This window comes from Amphibalanus amphitrite, unplaced genomic scaffold (genome assembly GCF_019059575.1).
Source record: "Amphibalanus amphitrite isolate SeventyFive unplaced genomic scaffold, NRLGWU_Aamphi_draft 000115F_arrow, whole genome shotgun sequence".
NCBI lineage: Eukaryota > Metazoa > Arthropoda > Thecostraca > Balanomorpha > Balanidae > Amphibalanus > Amphibalanus amphitrite.
The window spans coordinates 396,473-411,709 of NW_024881610.1; the positions used below are offsets into that span (position 1 = coordinate 396,473).

The 15,237-nt window shown below is 60.7% G+C and overlaps 1 protein-coding gene across 2 annotated transcripts in view; it reads right to left on the minus strand.

Moving 5' to 3' along the window:
- Positions 1 to 313: 313 nt before the first annotated feature.
- LOC122381185 (transcription cofactor vestigial-like protein 4) overlaps positions 314 to 15,237 on the minus strand; it is a 35,529-nt gene continuing 20,605 nt past the window's right edge. The window contains exons 1-5 of one of the 2 annotated variants that reach the window (XM_043365069.1): positions 14,962 to 15,181; positions 10,634 to 10,820; positions 8,715 to 8,956; positions 2,557 to 2,694; positions 314 to 1,481 (exon numbers count right to left, since the gene is read on the minus strand). In XM_043365069.1, the coding sequence (XP_043221004.1) occupies positions 1,384 to 1,481; positions 2,557 to 2,694; positions 8,715 to 8,956; positions 10,634 to 10,820; positions 14,962 to 15,037 (741 nt within the window). In that variant the 5' untranslated portion in view covers positions 15,038 to 15,181 and the 3' untranslated portion in view covers positions 314 to 1,383. Of the gene's footprint in view, positions 1,482 to 2,556; positions 2,695 to 8,714; positions 8,957 to 10,633; positions 10,821 to 14,961; positions 15,182 to 15,237 lie in introns of those variants that run through there. The other variant, XM_043365068.1, reaches the window with a different exon arrangement.

The window sequence follows — 15,237 nt, forward strand, 5'->3', positions numbered from 1 at the left end:
TGTGGAGTTCTTAGTGCACACTGCACAATGATGAGCCTTCACGGCGCGTGTTTTGACGCCCGTGCAGGTAGTCAGCGGCAGAGCGCGGCCAGGAAAGAAGTGGGACGCCAAACCTGAATTTGTTATTATGACTCAGTTCGGCTCAGCGCTGTCAGGAAATGCCCTCCGCTGTCGGAGCCGCCATGGCGGTAACTGGGAGAGACGGACATGGATATTAACTAGGCAAATGGAGACCAGACCCCAACGCTAGCCCATGGCTGTGCAACTGAACGCTCAGCGAGACGCACCACCGACAATCCTGACACTCAGTAGGTAATCATTATTCAGCTTTGTATTTACATCACACATGCTCGGATAACACAGCTGGCATACCTTTACAAAACGGCGGCGGCCGTATGCCGTGTTGGGCGCCGCGGCAGGCTTCGGTACCGTGGAGTATACCACCCCGCAGTGCCGAGCTGGACTGCCGAGGGCCGGCGCACAGCACACGCCACCGCCACAGAGCACAGAAGGACGTCGAAGAACTGATCAAGTCGAGGCCGTCGAACGGAGGGCCAGTCAGCGGCGACAAACCCAATAACAAAATACAAAACAACGCGCTCTGTCATCACAGATTATTGTACTGTACAACATAACCGCCCGCGAAGCCGACCTTTGCAGCGTGAGGCGCCCCGCGCCACCGCCATAGCGACCGGCCCCGTAAACATAGAACACGCATACATCAACCAGTAAGGTAAACATCCAACGCAATCACACAGCTCCCTGTTCTCCGCCAGTCGCGAACTGCTCACGGCCGACAGAATCCGCCAATCACGGCTCTCGGCCGCCACTCGCACACCAATCAGAGCGCTCGGAGAGCGCCGCACACACACCCGACCGCCGCTGTGAATGGGACCAGCCCTCTGACTGCGCGCTGCGCCTGCGCGAGCGTCCCGGCGCGCTCGGTCGCCGCGCGCCCTCCCTGATTGAGCCGCACGAGTCGGCGCCGACGTCACTCGCTCCCCGGCACCCCTGGTGTCCGCTCGTGGTCGCCGACACCGACGACCGTGCGCCCTGTTGACTCGGATTCTCATTGCGTCGCTCTGCCGTGCGCGGACGCTCACTCGTGCCTCCCGGTTCCGCCGGCTCCGTCAATATCCGTCGCAGCACTGTGGGTCACCGATCGGGTCACTGCTGCTCCAGTGGAGTGACTTTCGGATGTCCACACGCGGTGCGGTGACGGCAGTCCACATGCCCTCTCAACACGACAGTGGAAACGTCGGTCCACACATCCACACAGCTGGCGGCGGTCCACACTGCTGGCGGACGTCCACGCGTCCCCCACAGGGCGCCGGACGCTCGCGGAGACCCGAGTAGCGGTCGGGACGGCGGCTCGGTCAGCGTTCACGTCACCAGCGGCAGGGCCTGGTCGCTGCTGCTCTGGTCCTTCTCCTGGAGTTTGATCCACGTGTCGCCCAGCGCCTTGGCAAAGTGGTCGTCCACTGGAATCAAAACAGAGAAACAGTCAGTATCGTGACACAAAAAGCGGAAGGCGGCTACGAACCATTTGTTGAAACGTACTTTTTAAGCACTTGTGAAGCGCAATGTGGCAGCCTGTTCTGAGAAGGTGTAGGTCATTTTGTGCGTCAAGCGCGATTTTACTGCCCATCGCATAGAAGTTGTTCGTCGAATCAATACGTTCGACGTAAACTGCTCGTACGTCGTTCTATCCGTCTCCAACACCTACACTGGTAATTCACCTACCCACGCCATGCTCTTTGAACCCACAAACTGGCAACCATTACGCACGCAGTTTACACAGCGAAATATTGTCCGGCTGGAACAAAATGGCTCAGGATTTCTTGGACTCGTTCGGACGGTACAATGACATCAGCGCGAGCTCGGACTAACTCATCGTTCAACGCCCCCGGGCCATACAAACCAAGCACAGAAAGGGCGGCGCTATCGTGCTGATTCCCATCCTTGATTGCCTGATAAGACTCTGAATGGGCCAGAGCGGTTGAAAATTACCTGATGAGCTCTCAGGAAACGGACCGCTTTGAGCAAGTGACCTTCCCAGTTCTTGAGAACAGGATGTGCGAGCCAGGCGAGTGAGCCATTTAATAACTTAACCCGTCTGACTGCAGTAGGGTATGGGCAGCAGATTCGCCCCAAACTTTGTAAGCTAGCGACGCTGATTGACTCAGAAACTCAATTTAAATGTGACGTCCGCTCTCTGTCCTGACTGAGCGCTCCGGGCGTCGGGTCGGCTGTCAAAGGCTGCGGACGGCTCGTCCGAAACGGCGCCGCAATCATACGTCTTCCGAGTCTAATCTGTCTGGCTCGGAACGAATCTGTCCAGTCCGGGCTCTGCAGACACCTTTGTCATCCAGCGACCTCTGATGACCTCGGGGATTCGGCGACTCTGTGACCCTTCAACGGACCCAAGCAACTCCCGACTACCCTGTGACCCTTTAGTGAACAGTCACTGGCACGGCGACACCTTCAGTGACCCTCTCAGTGACCAGTCGGTGGCACGGCGACCCCTCAGTGACCCTCGGTGACCCGGTAACTGACCTGACATGCCAGTGACGTCCTCCTCTCTGGCCTGCGGCGGAGACGGGGTGCTGCTGCTCTTGAACAGGGACGCGTAGTGTTTGCCTAACGAGCGTCGGAAGTGCTCATCTATCACCGGATCACACACGCCAGGGAAGTCTGAAACAGGCAGAGAGTCACGGGTCAGTCGGCTGGCTGGTGGTGACTCGGAGTGCCGCAAGACCAAACAGCTTGGACGGGAAAATAGTCCCAGCGGCGGAGGTCACGCACTGAAGATTGCATCTTCCCAGGAATGACTTTGTAATGCTGTCAGGGCCGGTTATCGGGCCGGTAAATCGCATGATAAGAGCAGCACAGACACGGTATTACACGGCGTTTTAATGGCGTTACAACAGACTGTCCAGTTCTTCTGGCAGGTGTGATGTGATTGCGATTGCACGGCGCTCGGCGCCATTCAGCTATAGACAGCTGAACTGACGGAAAACAACATCTCTGTCATCGGCGCTGTCACTGCCAATCGGTGCCAGCTGGTGCTGATAGGAACAAAGGCCGTCAGTGTCACTTCCAGAAAGCCGGCTGGATCTGAAGTGTTGCCTGCGCCAGCAGACAAGCTTAACCATGACCAATCAAATACCTTAATCACCGTTCCACTGAGCAAAACCTTCGGCTAAACACAATGACTACAATTGCCATTTCGTTACTGCTAGGTCAAGCAGTTGGACCAGTGTTGGCCCGCCGAGCACGTTGCCGGCCGGCGGCGGCGGTCGGTCGGTTGGCGCGGGCCGACGCTGCGTCCCGCGGGCAGCCGCCTCCAACGGTCGGCGTCCTCCTCCCTCCCGGTCCGCCATTACCGAGAGGCGTCCGCCGCCGCGCCGCCCAGGTGCACCGCGCTGTCGCAACACGCACCCTATTCAAAATCGGACGAGATAAAGGTTCTTGATTGTACACACGGCCGCGTCTGCCGGGCGGGACGGGCTCGCACGCGGCCGGCCGGCGCGGCGGCAAAAACGACTCGGGCGGACGGCGCGCGGACGACGCGTCGCTGGATCCATATTCATCCGGAGGAGCCGTCGGCGGGCTGTACCGGCGTCCAGCGTCGACAAAAAGCCGGTCACGACGACCGGCCGTGTCCCGGTGTTACATATTCGGTCGGGCCGTCCGCGCCGCGGGCCAGACCAGCGAACCATAATACCTGGCCGGGTCGGGTCGGGCCCCGGCGGCGGCCGCCATTAGGGAGGGAGGGAGGGAGGACGGTCCGCTACACGGGAGGACGGCTGGGGAGGAGGTGCGCCGGCCGGCCGGCCAAACAGTGGCGGCACCGCGGGACGCCGCGCCGCTCCGCACTCGGCGGCCCGGGCCACAACACGGAGCCCGGCGGACGGACCACAACAGACCGGCCCGCGGTCACTCACATCCACGGCGCCGACACAGCCTCGGCACAGGAGCCAGTGGCGGGCGCTGGTGGGAAGTCGTCAAGGAGATGGGTCCATATACGTTGGAACACAGCCGTAGTGTGAAAAGGCGTAAGGAACGTCTTACGTAATTTCTTCAAATTGTCATCGCGCTGGAGATAACGATCCACATCAGTCACTTCAGGCTGTCGCACATGACCTATGCAAGGACCGTCCACGACAAATACGTCCTCAGCACGCCATGGTGGCTCGCTTCCTTCCACACATGCACATTTCATGTCATGCATGCCTGTGGGCCTCGGTCAAAGCTGCCCTGTTTCCAAACAAAGGGTTTTCTGCCCTTCAAACGGCCCACCATCATCAATAGCGAGTGCAGAATCGTTCGACATTTGCCGCTGCAGCTTGGGTCGTGACTGGCCCATTTTAGTTACGGTACGAACGGCCGCTCTGCACACTAAGTGCGACTATTCATTAGTAAACGGCACGGTGCATTACTGCAGTTACCGCAGCCAAATCGCCCGACAAAACAAACGAAACCGAAAACTCGCCCGGTCGTTCGAAGGCGAGTGTGCCGCCGCCGGGCCGCGCCGGGTTGAGTGAGTACAGGAAGGCAGCGTGCACTTACACCCTGACGTGCGACATGTGTCGGAGTGAATTATTAAGATGCACAACTTCATGTTGAGCCTAGATAATGACTCTATAGGTTGATTTGGGTCATCAAGCAGTGATTAAGCACGAGGCGGTTATATAATTATACAACATATCCACCCTGCGGCTCGAGCATCAAGCCTGGGCAGAATTGAATAACAGCGTGCTTGCACTGATAACATACACCTCGATGGTGTGTGCAATTATGCGGCGGCCTGGCGCTTCCAGCATTGTTCCCATAAAGTAGGAACGCGAGCGCCGGTGCCCGGTAACTCAGGCCAAAATTAATGACAGACAGTTAAATGTCCCCAGGAAGCACCACTTCCACTTCATGAAACGTTTATTCCATTGCGCAGCTGGACCCAGTCGCGTTTGTAAGAGGTCGGGGCTTGCGACTTGGAGACAGTAGTCGACCGTGACTCTTCACGGCCGTGACAGTCGGCGTGACATGTCACGTGTGTGATAGTTGGCGGCACGACCCCAGCGACCGTGACACTGCCGGTGTCCAGGCGCGTTGTCACCAACACGGGCGCCGCCACGCGCTCCGAGCTCGTAAGGCACTGCCATACAGCCGAGCCGGCGTAATACGACCCGACTCCGTCACGGACTTCCTAGAACTCATCAGCACCGCCAGACTTAACAGTCTGATGGTGTTAGGACAACTCCAGTCGTCATCCGCTCGCCAACCCCAGCTCGAATGTCCAGGAGACGACCACCTTCACGGTCCGTGTCTCAATTTAGCCTCTCGACCATAACTCCTCGAGCATGCACTACTCCTTCCCCGCGGCCGAGCCGGTTCGGGCCGGCGCGGCCATTGATAGCTGCTGTGGGGCGCTGGGCGCGGAGCGGCCTGGACCGGCCAGCTGACGTCATTTCCTGGCGTGACCGGCCATAAACGGAGCCGTCGGGACGCCGGGTACATGGGCGGGTCACCGCCCCTCCCCGTCCGCAGCCGATGTCGCCTGCGATAGCACGGAACACGCCAGGCGGCTCCGAAACCGCCGGCCGGACAGAGTCGGCTCATGGAGGCAGTTTGGACTTCGGTAAACCGCCGAACTGGTCACTCGGTGGCTAGAATTGAACATAATTTGAACACCGGTAAACCGCTCGACTGGTCACTTCAGTGTCTCGAAATGAACATTGACAAGCGGTTGTGGGAACGATCACCGGGCAGCGCGGCCACACCTTGTCGTTTTTTACCGCCGCGGCCGCCCGGCGACGACAGACTGTCGTGCTCGTCGTTGCGTCAGCAGTCGCTCATGAATGGGCGGCGCCAAGGTTGTCGGGTCGGCGGCCGCTGTCGGATCGGCCCTGCCCGCGACATGTGCCACCACCGTGTGAGGCGCAGCGTCCATCAGTGTTCGACAGGCTCAATGTAAGCAAAGGCTGGGGCCGGCGCGGGGAGCGCCGTCCACCACGGAGCCGCCGCCGCCAGTCCGCCCATTCATTGAATACTCGGCGGTGCTAAGCCGGCTGCTCAAAACAAAGGTCCGCCCGCCCTGCATCGCCTGCATCGCGGCATCCCAATAAGCTATTCGTGTCCGTCCATGTCGGGCGCCTTTCCGGTCGCCAAATCGGCCCAGGTGTGTATGTAATTCACTCCGCCCTAATCTGGTTGGACAGGCCGCGCCGCAAACCTGGCAGACACCGGTTCACAAACTGCCGAGTAAGGCAGCTAAGCCCGGCGCCCGTTACAGCCCACATGATACCTTCATAATATGCCGCGACAGCGATGCTTAGCCGTGTTCCTGGCATAATGTAGGCCTGCTAATGCGCGGCGGTGTGTGTCTCAGCAGTCCGGGCGCAGCTTTGACCGGTCTGTGTCCGGCTGATGACTGACAGTCGGCGGTCCCCCGGCGGTGCCTCTGCCGGCCCGGGCCCAGCTGTTGAGCCGGAGTGCGGCTCGTCCCTCTGCTGGGAGTGGCGCGGGCGGCCCCACGCAGCCGTCCGAGCCGCCGCGGCAGCCAGAGGCGCCTCCGCTGCAACATTCCCCGCCGGACAGGTGGCGTTTCACGGATTAGACGGATCCCACCGCGCTTACAGACACACGTCCCAATGAATGGCGCTGATAAGCGCGACTAGACGTCACCTGGCCAGCCGGTTTAACGGATATTTGCAATACTCAGGCATGGATTGGATCTGTATGCCAAAGCCCAAGTCGCGCATTTTTTTACCGCCATTAATGACGGGAAATTTTAAAAGGCTGCTGCACAGCCACAGTGCACACCGTGTGCTTAGACGTTCAGTTATCATATTATGCCATTGTCGAAACAGTATTAATCGCGATGAAAATAATGAGCCAGCGTTACAGCGAACACTGACTCGACTTATGTAACGTTGGTCTCGCCCACCTGTTCTCCCATGTGCCAGCTCGCTCTACCGAGTACCGCCGTGACGCCCGCGACTGTGACCTCTGCGCCCGGGGGCTGAGTCACCCCATCCCTCCCCGCGGCCGGCAGTCACGCCCCGGTTCAGTCGGAGACCGGTGACGTCATAAAACGGCCGTCGGAAGACCTGTGACGTCACAAACAACACTTGTCGCCAGCTAAGAGCTGCGGCGGCGTGTGTGAGTCAGCCGTGGGGCGACCCGACCTGACGTCCTCAGGCTGTAAAACGGTGAGGCTCGGGGGAGCCCGACGGCCGCCGGCTCAGCCCCGCCCCCGTCCGGCGCCGACAGTCGGAGTCTCGGCCGACGGTCACGGTTTGAGCCGGCCGTGACGGCAGACGCCAGACGGTAGGCTGGGCTCTTAGCAGCGCCGCGGTCGGCGATTGACGGTTCCGCTAGGCAGACTAAAGGCTACGGATGGAGCATGGGCGCTGGCTGAGAGTGGTAGACCTCACGCTCAGTCACGAATGCGAGTACGACCGGTCCGGTCTGGCGGAACCCACAGACGGGCACGTCCTATGGTCTGGAGAGTGGCACGCCCTGGGACCGTGCCCTGTTTGTCAGTACGCCGCCGTGCCGGGCGTGGGTTCGGCCAAAGGTGACGAGCACGGCGGCGTGGAAAGGTCAGACGCCACAGAGACCGACCGGCGAGGTGTGAGCGATGCCGCCGCCGCAGGGACACACGTGAATACGGAATCAATTTGCGGCCGATATGGGATATATATTAGGGATACAGCCGGGTTGGGTGAACTTTCCGTCCAAATAAGGTCACTCCCGGAGGCCGGCCTGGGGCGGGTGCGGTGTCCGTCCCGGGTGTGATCGATCGGACACTGCCAGCCGTCAGTCGCCGCGACGGCCGCCTCTCGGTGTATACGTTCGGCCTGCACGGACCGGCCGCTCCGCGGAACCGCCGGCCACCGAGTCTAAACAACCGGCCTCGGACCGGCGCGACACACGGCACAATCGGGTCGACCGCCCCGCAAGGTCGTCAGGATGACCGGGCAATGGCAGAGAGGATGATGGAACCCTGGGATAGTGGATGCTCGGGGTGAGTTATGCGCGGACTTTCGCTTGGAGGCTGGTCAAGAGGCATCAGGACACCTCGAGACACCAGACACATTTATAGAGCGTTTCGGTGCTCCCGACCTTGTGTGAGGCCGTTCTTACGTCATCATCTCACACGCGGAGCACGGCCGGTCAGAGTTCATACGATGAGTGGCGGCTCACTCCGCCAGTCATCGTCTCACATCCGGGATAGGTCATCCGTCGCCCGTGATTGCCAGGTGGGTTTGTTATCTGCTGCACGCACAGCGACACTTTGGCGAGGAGTGATCCTCTCGACAGTCATCCCGCGTGGGTGCGAGCCCTGTGCGGCGCCGCGCATCCGCCTTTCGTCAGCTGTGACAGATCGGGAGCCCCTGACCTTTGATGCCCTGATTGACGACTGTGACGCCGCTGGGCGAATTAGCTGACGTCATACACGCGGTTGTTTTCAGGTCAGAGATCGCGTTGACATCGACCACTTCAAATCTATCACATCGTATAAATCTGCAAATCATCTAGGTGTGCTTTGAACCGACGGCGTAATAATTACGAAGCTTCTTTTCGACGATATCCCAGATTATCTCCCTCACAGTCGTGGAAGCAAACATCCCCCGACAGTCTTAGAGTCCTTCCATTCCTCTCGGAAGCATCCTTTCTCACAAACCCTCCCGTCTTCCTGGCACACCCACCTTTGATGACCTCGCGGGTGCGCAGCTCGTCGGGTCGCAGGTCGCCGTCTGACCCGGCATCCTCCGAGTCGGACCGTCCCGGCCCACAGGTGATGACCGACGGCCGGCCGAGCTGCCGACCGGACGGCGACACGGCCGCGCGGTACGGCGGCGGCGAGCCCCGGCGGACCGTCATGTCCAGGGGGCCGTCTGCACCGCCAGCCGCGCCGCCCTCGTCACTGTACGACGCCGACGAGTCCTCTCTGGAAAGGAAAGATGGGGACGGGTTAAAAAGGGGTGTCTGTGCTGTGGGTTAGGGAAGAGTGTGCGACGGGTGGACTTGGTAGCGGTTGGTGAGATAGAAACGGATGCAATGGATACGAGATATGGCGAACGCGATGCCCGAACAGATGCCCAAGACCTGTGAGAAGAATTTTTGCATCACAAGGCTTCCTTGGCAAGCTCCCTTTGATTGGGTGATCTCGCGTCTCCCCACTATCGCTTCCCACCACTTGGATACCCCATACGGGCCGTATGCCGTCCCCCGGGCCCGGAAGCCGGTGGCGCACTGATCCGACCGACACGGCGCGCGGCGCCCGGCTGGCCAGACGCCAGCGATGCGCCTCTGGCCGGCAGCGCTCGGCATTTCCTGCGGTAATGACGGCTAAATGGCGGCTCGGTGCGCGCCGAGAGGGGCCGGGGAGCCGCGCCGCCGCCCCCAGCCCCGCCCGCGGCCCATGTCGGCGCTGAAATCACTCACACCCGGCCGCCGGGGGTCGGTAACTCGCCGCCGAGAATGCGGCGGCGTGCCTACGGCGCACGCCGTGCCCTGGCGTGCCGAGTGGAGAGTAGCGAGTTGTGAGTGCCGTGTGGTGCTAATGACGTCAAATGAAGAGTCGAAGGCTTTGTTTTCAAGTGTTGACATGTTGAGAATAAGTATTTCACGCACTAAAAACAAGAGGCGTCATTTTCAATGTTAAGTGTGACTGTCACACTTGAGCTCGAGTTCAAGTGGGTTCGAGTAGTTGTGTGGGTACGGTGACCGACTGGTACCGACTCAGCACGCTTAGACATCGTGTGGGCGCTGTGATGCCTCCCTGCCCACGGGCGGCCACCGCGGGTGTCACGGTTCCGCCGTGCTGGAGGTGACTAACAGGCCGCGGCTCTGCGGCCGGCACGGAACGTCCGGCGGCCGCCACACCAGGCGCCGTGTCACGTGATCACGGGACGTGCCGGCGCGCGCGGCCGGCGGGCCGGTCACGTGACCGGGCGACGTTTGGGTGAACGGGTCGCCGCCTGGACGTGTCGGGCGGAGCCGCCGCCGGCAGTATCAGGCGACACAAGTGGCGCTCCTGCACGCCGGCCCACCTAACTACCGGCGGAAATTTACTCCGCATTAGGGCCTCAATGGACGGTGAATTAACGTATGGCGCTAAATGAAACACTAATACCGCACCGTAAATGTAAAGAATGTGCTGTGTGCACAACCCACTGTGTGCTGCGAAAGCATGAAAGCCGCCTTAAATAATTGCATCATCAAGTGTCGCGTTTCATGAACGATTTCAATATTTCACTTGCATAATTTCATTGCGAAGTCTGCAGCTTAGCCGCAAAAATGTAGTCGTCATAACAACTTAAACAACGGCATATGCAACGTGCATCAACTTCTCCAAATCCACCCGGGATTTCGTAACATAACCGCAGAAAGCAGAACACAATGGCGACATAAAAACAGTGCGTGTATGTCAGCACGTCGTCCCATTCGAGTGTGCGTGAGTGTGGGTGGGAGGGGAACGCTTGCGATTGCGAAGGCTGGTAGGTGCGTGCTGTGCGTGACCGGCGAACCGCCCCGGCGCGGCCTCTCTCCGCCGCGCCCGCCGCCTGTTGACGCCGTCTGTCTGTCTGTCTGTCTGTCTGTCTGGGCGGGGGCGGACTCGTACCTTTTGACGCGCATCTTGGGCCCGGTGAGCGGGTCGTGGCGCCGGCTCTCTGACCGCTCCACCTTCCACTGTCGCGTCGGCAGGTCCTTGGTGGGCGACCTCCTGTCCTGGCTGGAGGACGGCGACAGACTCGAGCCGCCGCCGCCGCCTCCCAGCGCGCGCTGCGCCGCCCGACGCCGCAACTCCTCTGAAACAACAACACACAGACGTGAGTACGTGAACATCGCATCATCGCTCTATATCACAGCTCGACCTCCTCGATTAACCATCACATCACGTGACGTCACAACGGCGCCAGATTTGTAGCTCTGGACAGACCACGTGACAGGCCGTCGTCACCCCTGACCCGGCCGCACCCCGCCGCCGCCGCGCCTGCCGTCATCACTCGTCACCCATCCCCAACCCACCGGCGTCATCGCCGCCATCGCGGAGCCGCCTGCGTCACCGTCATCCCGCCGCCACGGTCCCCGAGCTGCGTGCGCGCCGGCTGACCGCAAATGAAGCCATCCGTCAGTACACGCCGGTAAACTGAACAGCACGACCGGCACGCCGCTCCGAGCACGCTGCCGTGCCGGGACGTGCGCCGTTCTCGGGCTGGGACGTGCCGGCGGTGCGGCAGTGTGCTGAGCACGGCACACAGGTATCGAACATCGCGCCTGCGACCGACCGGCGTACCCGCTGCTCGCGCCTGCCCGCGGAGGTGCCGCGCCTCGCCAGGACGGGTGTCTGTATCGACCGGAGGCGCGCGCGCTCTCCCATGATTAATCACAGTGGAAAAGGTCGTCCGGGAGGCGCGCACCTATTGTCACCGGTGTTGATCACGGTAATCGGTCCTGCTGGCGGGTGGGGGCGGTGAAGGAGGCGGAGGCACAGGTTGAGAGCGGGTGGGGCGGGCGGGGCGCCGGTCAGGGTAGGCAGGAGGCTCAGGTGAAGGCAGGTCGGCCCTGAGGTGGGGTTACATATCGCGGGAGATCGAGGTGGGGAGCTCAGGCAGAGGGGCGGGTGAGAGTGTATAGAGGACTGGGAGGTGGGATAGAGGATGGGAAAATCGGGTAGAGGCTGGGTAGAGAGAGGCAGACTGAATCGGCGGATGTCTGCGGTAGGGCGGACGTGCCATTCGACGGAGGAGGTGTGCTTTCCTGGTACGGAGACAATGATGAACGGATCGCGAATGAGGATGCCGCCTGGCAAGGTCGAAGCCAAGGTGAGAACACGCTGACAAATTGTTGTCTGTGTTGCAAAACCGCGAGCCTTCACAATCTCATCATCTGCAGCAACTGACAATAAAACTCCATCGGTGAAAAATAGCCGCGCTCCTACAGAAAGTGAGTCATCAGGTGTCACCACATCGCACGAACGACGATGAAGACACGCCGCCCCCCGACACGGCCCTTGTCACGCGCGTCACGTAACGACACGGTGTCCTCAGGGTGGTTCGGCCGTCCCCGTACCGGTCGGTCCGTTAGGGGACCCAGGGCGTTTCTGGTAGTCCCGCAGGCCCGTCAGTTACGGCGGCTCCGGCGGTCCCAGCCCGCAGCTCCGTCCCGATCTAACCGTGTGCACGCCGCTCAGCCTGGGGCAGGCCGTGGTTCGAATCAGGGACTGAATGGGCTCCACGCCGTCCGCCCGTCACGCTATGACGAGACACGCAACGACGATAGGGCCAGACGCAAAAACAATGCCGAACACAAAACTCAGGTAATGGACGTCATGGTGTGAAAAATAGTCCGCAGGTAGTTGTCAGCGGCTACCATGTAATTGCGTCTACTTGATGCCGTCACAAAGCGGCCTGCCTACGCGGCCGTTCGGGCGCGCCGCTGTCCGTCGCAGGGCGCCATGCTGCGTCACGTCCTTCTGTGTGCTGTCGGCCCGTGTCCGTCCTTCGGGTCGGGCCGGCACACGGCGCCGGGGGCTCCGCCACGCCACATACAAATGCCGCGTCATGAAGGCGGCGGCCGAATGAAGGCGGCGGCCGTCCGTCCACCCGGGCCGTCTGTCCGCCCCGGGCCGCCGCGAGGGCGCGTCCTTGTTGATGTGCCGCAGCACGCGACACAATGATTTCTCATGCGTCACGCCAGCGGCCCATCATTAGGCTCACCGCGGCACGGCGCCCTTCGGCGGTTTTCACCGACAAATCCAGCATCGAAAAACCACCACTCAAAGGCAAAGCGCTCTGAATTTGTGGCTTTTGAACTCGGTGCTGAACTGCGATTGAGCGCCTGCGCTTGGTGGTGAGTGGGATAGCTCAGGCGTTCCAGGTGAAGCGCCCCTCCCTCCGCCGTAGTAGCTGGCGTCCACAGCCGGGGCCAGAGAGCCCCTCCTCCGCGGGTGTACCGTTGGGTCCGGTGTCCGCGGGTCCGGCGGCCGCGGATCCCGGGTCCGGCGCCGGCCTCATTACGGAGGGTCAGCGTCCCCGGACGGCGCCCGGTAAACAGCCACCCCACCGGCGAGGAGCCTTGCCGCGGGCCGCCGCGCGCGGCCGGCTAACAAGAATTACAGGTGTCCGCCGGGCATCCGGCGCCGGCACTGTGCACCCGAGCAGCGCGCCCGGCTGCGGGGAGCGGTAGGGCGGTGAAGCGGGACGGCCGGGACCAGCGGAGGACTGGCTGAACAAAAACGCACTGGAGGAGACGGTCCGACCGACTGGGCAGAGCTGGGACGGCACGGGACGGGTGGGATCTGGGACCGCACCAGTCCCTGGACCGGACGGGCGGAAACTGGAATATAGGAGAGGGGGAAGACAACCTGTCCCAAGAAAAGAGCGGTCCGGCCGCCGGGTCACCCCTCCCCTAATGACGCCCATGATCGGGCCTAATTTGGGCCCGGACGGTGTCCCGCGCGCGGCCGGATGCCCGCTCAGCCCGCTCGGGAGAGGCGGTGCCTTTGAAGGCTCGCCGGACACAAGGCATTAGCGGCCATTTCACGTTTTACAAGAAGTGTGAATGGAGCGTCGGGCTTCTTTTGTGCGCGCGGCTGTCGTCGAGGTAATTTTACGGCATAGCAGCTCGGAAAGGGCCGGCCGGGCCCAAACAAACACGCACGGGCGGCGCGGGCACAGGTGACACTGTCCTCCGGCTCGCGGTGGGACGGAGGTTGGGTCCGGTGTCCTGTTACAGGCGGCTCCACTCCGCAGGCCGCCGGTCCTGACCGCCGCGCGGGGACCCGCGGATCAGGTCGGACCGTGGTCCCTCAGTGGTGACACGGCGGGAGGAGGGTACTGTGATATGACTGGAATGGTACGCCTCGACTCCGACCGGTTCCGTGTGAACCCACCGCGGTGCGTGGCGCTCTGCCGCTATTGAACTCATTCGGAACAATCGCCAGGATCAGTGGAGGCGCAGACTGAGGCGCAATTTGCCGGGCTTTACGACGTGCGTATAGGTGTGTCGTATCTGTATCAGTCCAAGCAGCGTACGCACTACGCAGTACGTACCGTACTGATACGAGCGTAACTGCGTAAATACAAACAACCGAAAGCCGATGGAAGGATTTCACAATCACAATCCGCAATTCAATCCGTATTTTCACAATTTTCGACTCTGTGCTGTGCGACCTGTCCTACCCGCACGACATCGTGAGCTGTTATGGTTGTTGACAACACAAACAATCAATAACAGCACTGTAAGTCGCCACGTCGGCGTGCATGAAGTGTCGCGATGAAAAATGAACACCGCGAAATAACACCGACAAACAAGGGTTCAGTCAATTTTTGGTGTGCAAACAGCTCGTACTACCGATGTTTATAGACTATCGGGAGACAGGTGGGAAATTTGATGGGAAAGTGAATTGGTTAACTCGAAAACGGTGTTGACGTTAGTGGCTTGTCCACATTTGTACCTTATCGAATAATTTTCTCGAGTAAACGGCTATATTTTTAGAAATACGATAGAACTGCCTTTGATTTATTTCTTCTTGATCGATCGAAACTCGAAGTTATCATACTGGATAGTCCATGGCTTCCACCGACAACACAAATACCTACTGGTCGACAACTCTTCCTATAGTCATTTAGGAGATTTGCATCCCCAAATTATCGGTAGAAGACACAGCCCTGGAAGTGCACTCATCCCGGATGCTAAGTCGTCGGTGAAAACCGTATGCACTGCAAAGCGGCACCACTATCCCCTTGTAGAGGAACTGACATTAAAAAAGGTTTTAAAAGTCGAATTAGTACTGCGGATCGAAAATGAGCTGGGGAGGCGTTACCATGCCCGACCGTCCAAGCTCCACCACCAAGTGGACCACCAAGTGGACCACAAGGTCCACCCGCGCTGCCCGGCGGCCGCCGCCTCCGTCCGCGTGGCTCCACTCCACTCCACGTCACTCACCATCGTCGTCCTGGTCGAACCACGGCTGCCACACTTTCACCCGTGGTCGCTCCTGATCGGACATAGTCGGCGGCATCGGACTGCTCGGCTATCGTCCACCGCCGCCTCTCAGCATCGTCACCGGCACCGAGCGTCGCGCGCGACACACACCCACCGACAGGTCTCCGGGCCGACTGCCGGCCGCCGCCGCCCCGCCGCCGCCGCTGCCGCCCGGGCGGCTGAATGAGCGGCGGTGGCGGCGGCGGGCTGTGATTGGTGGCTGGCCGCCGCCGATTG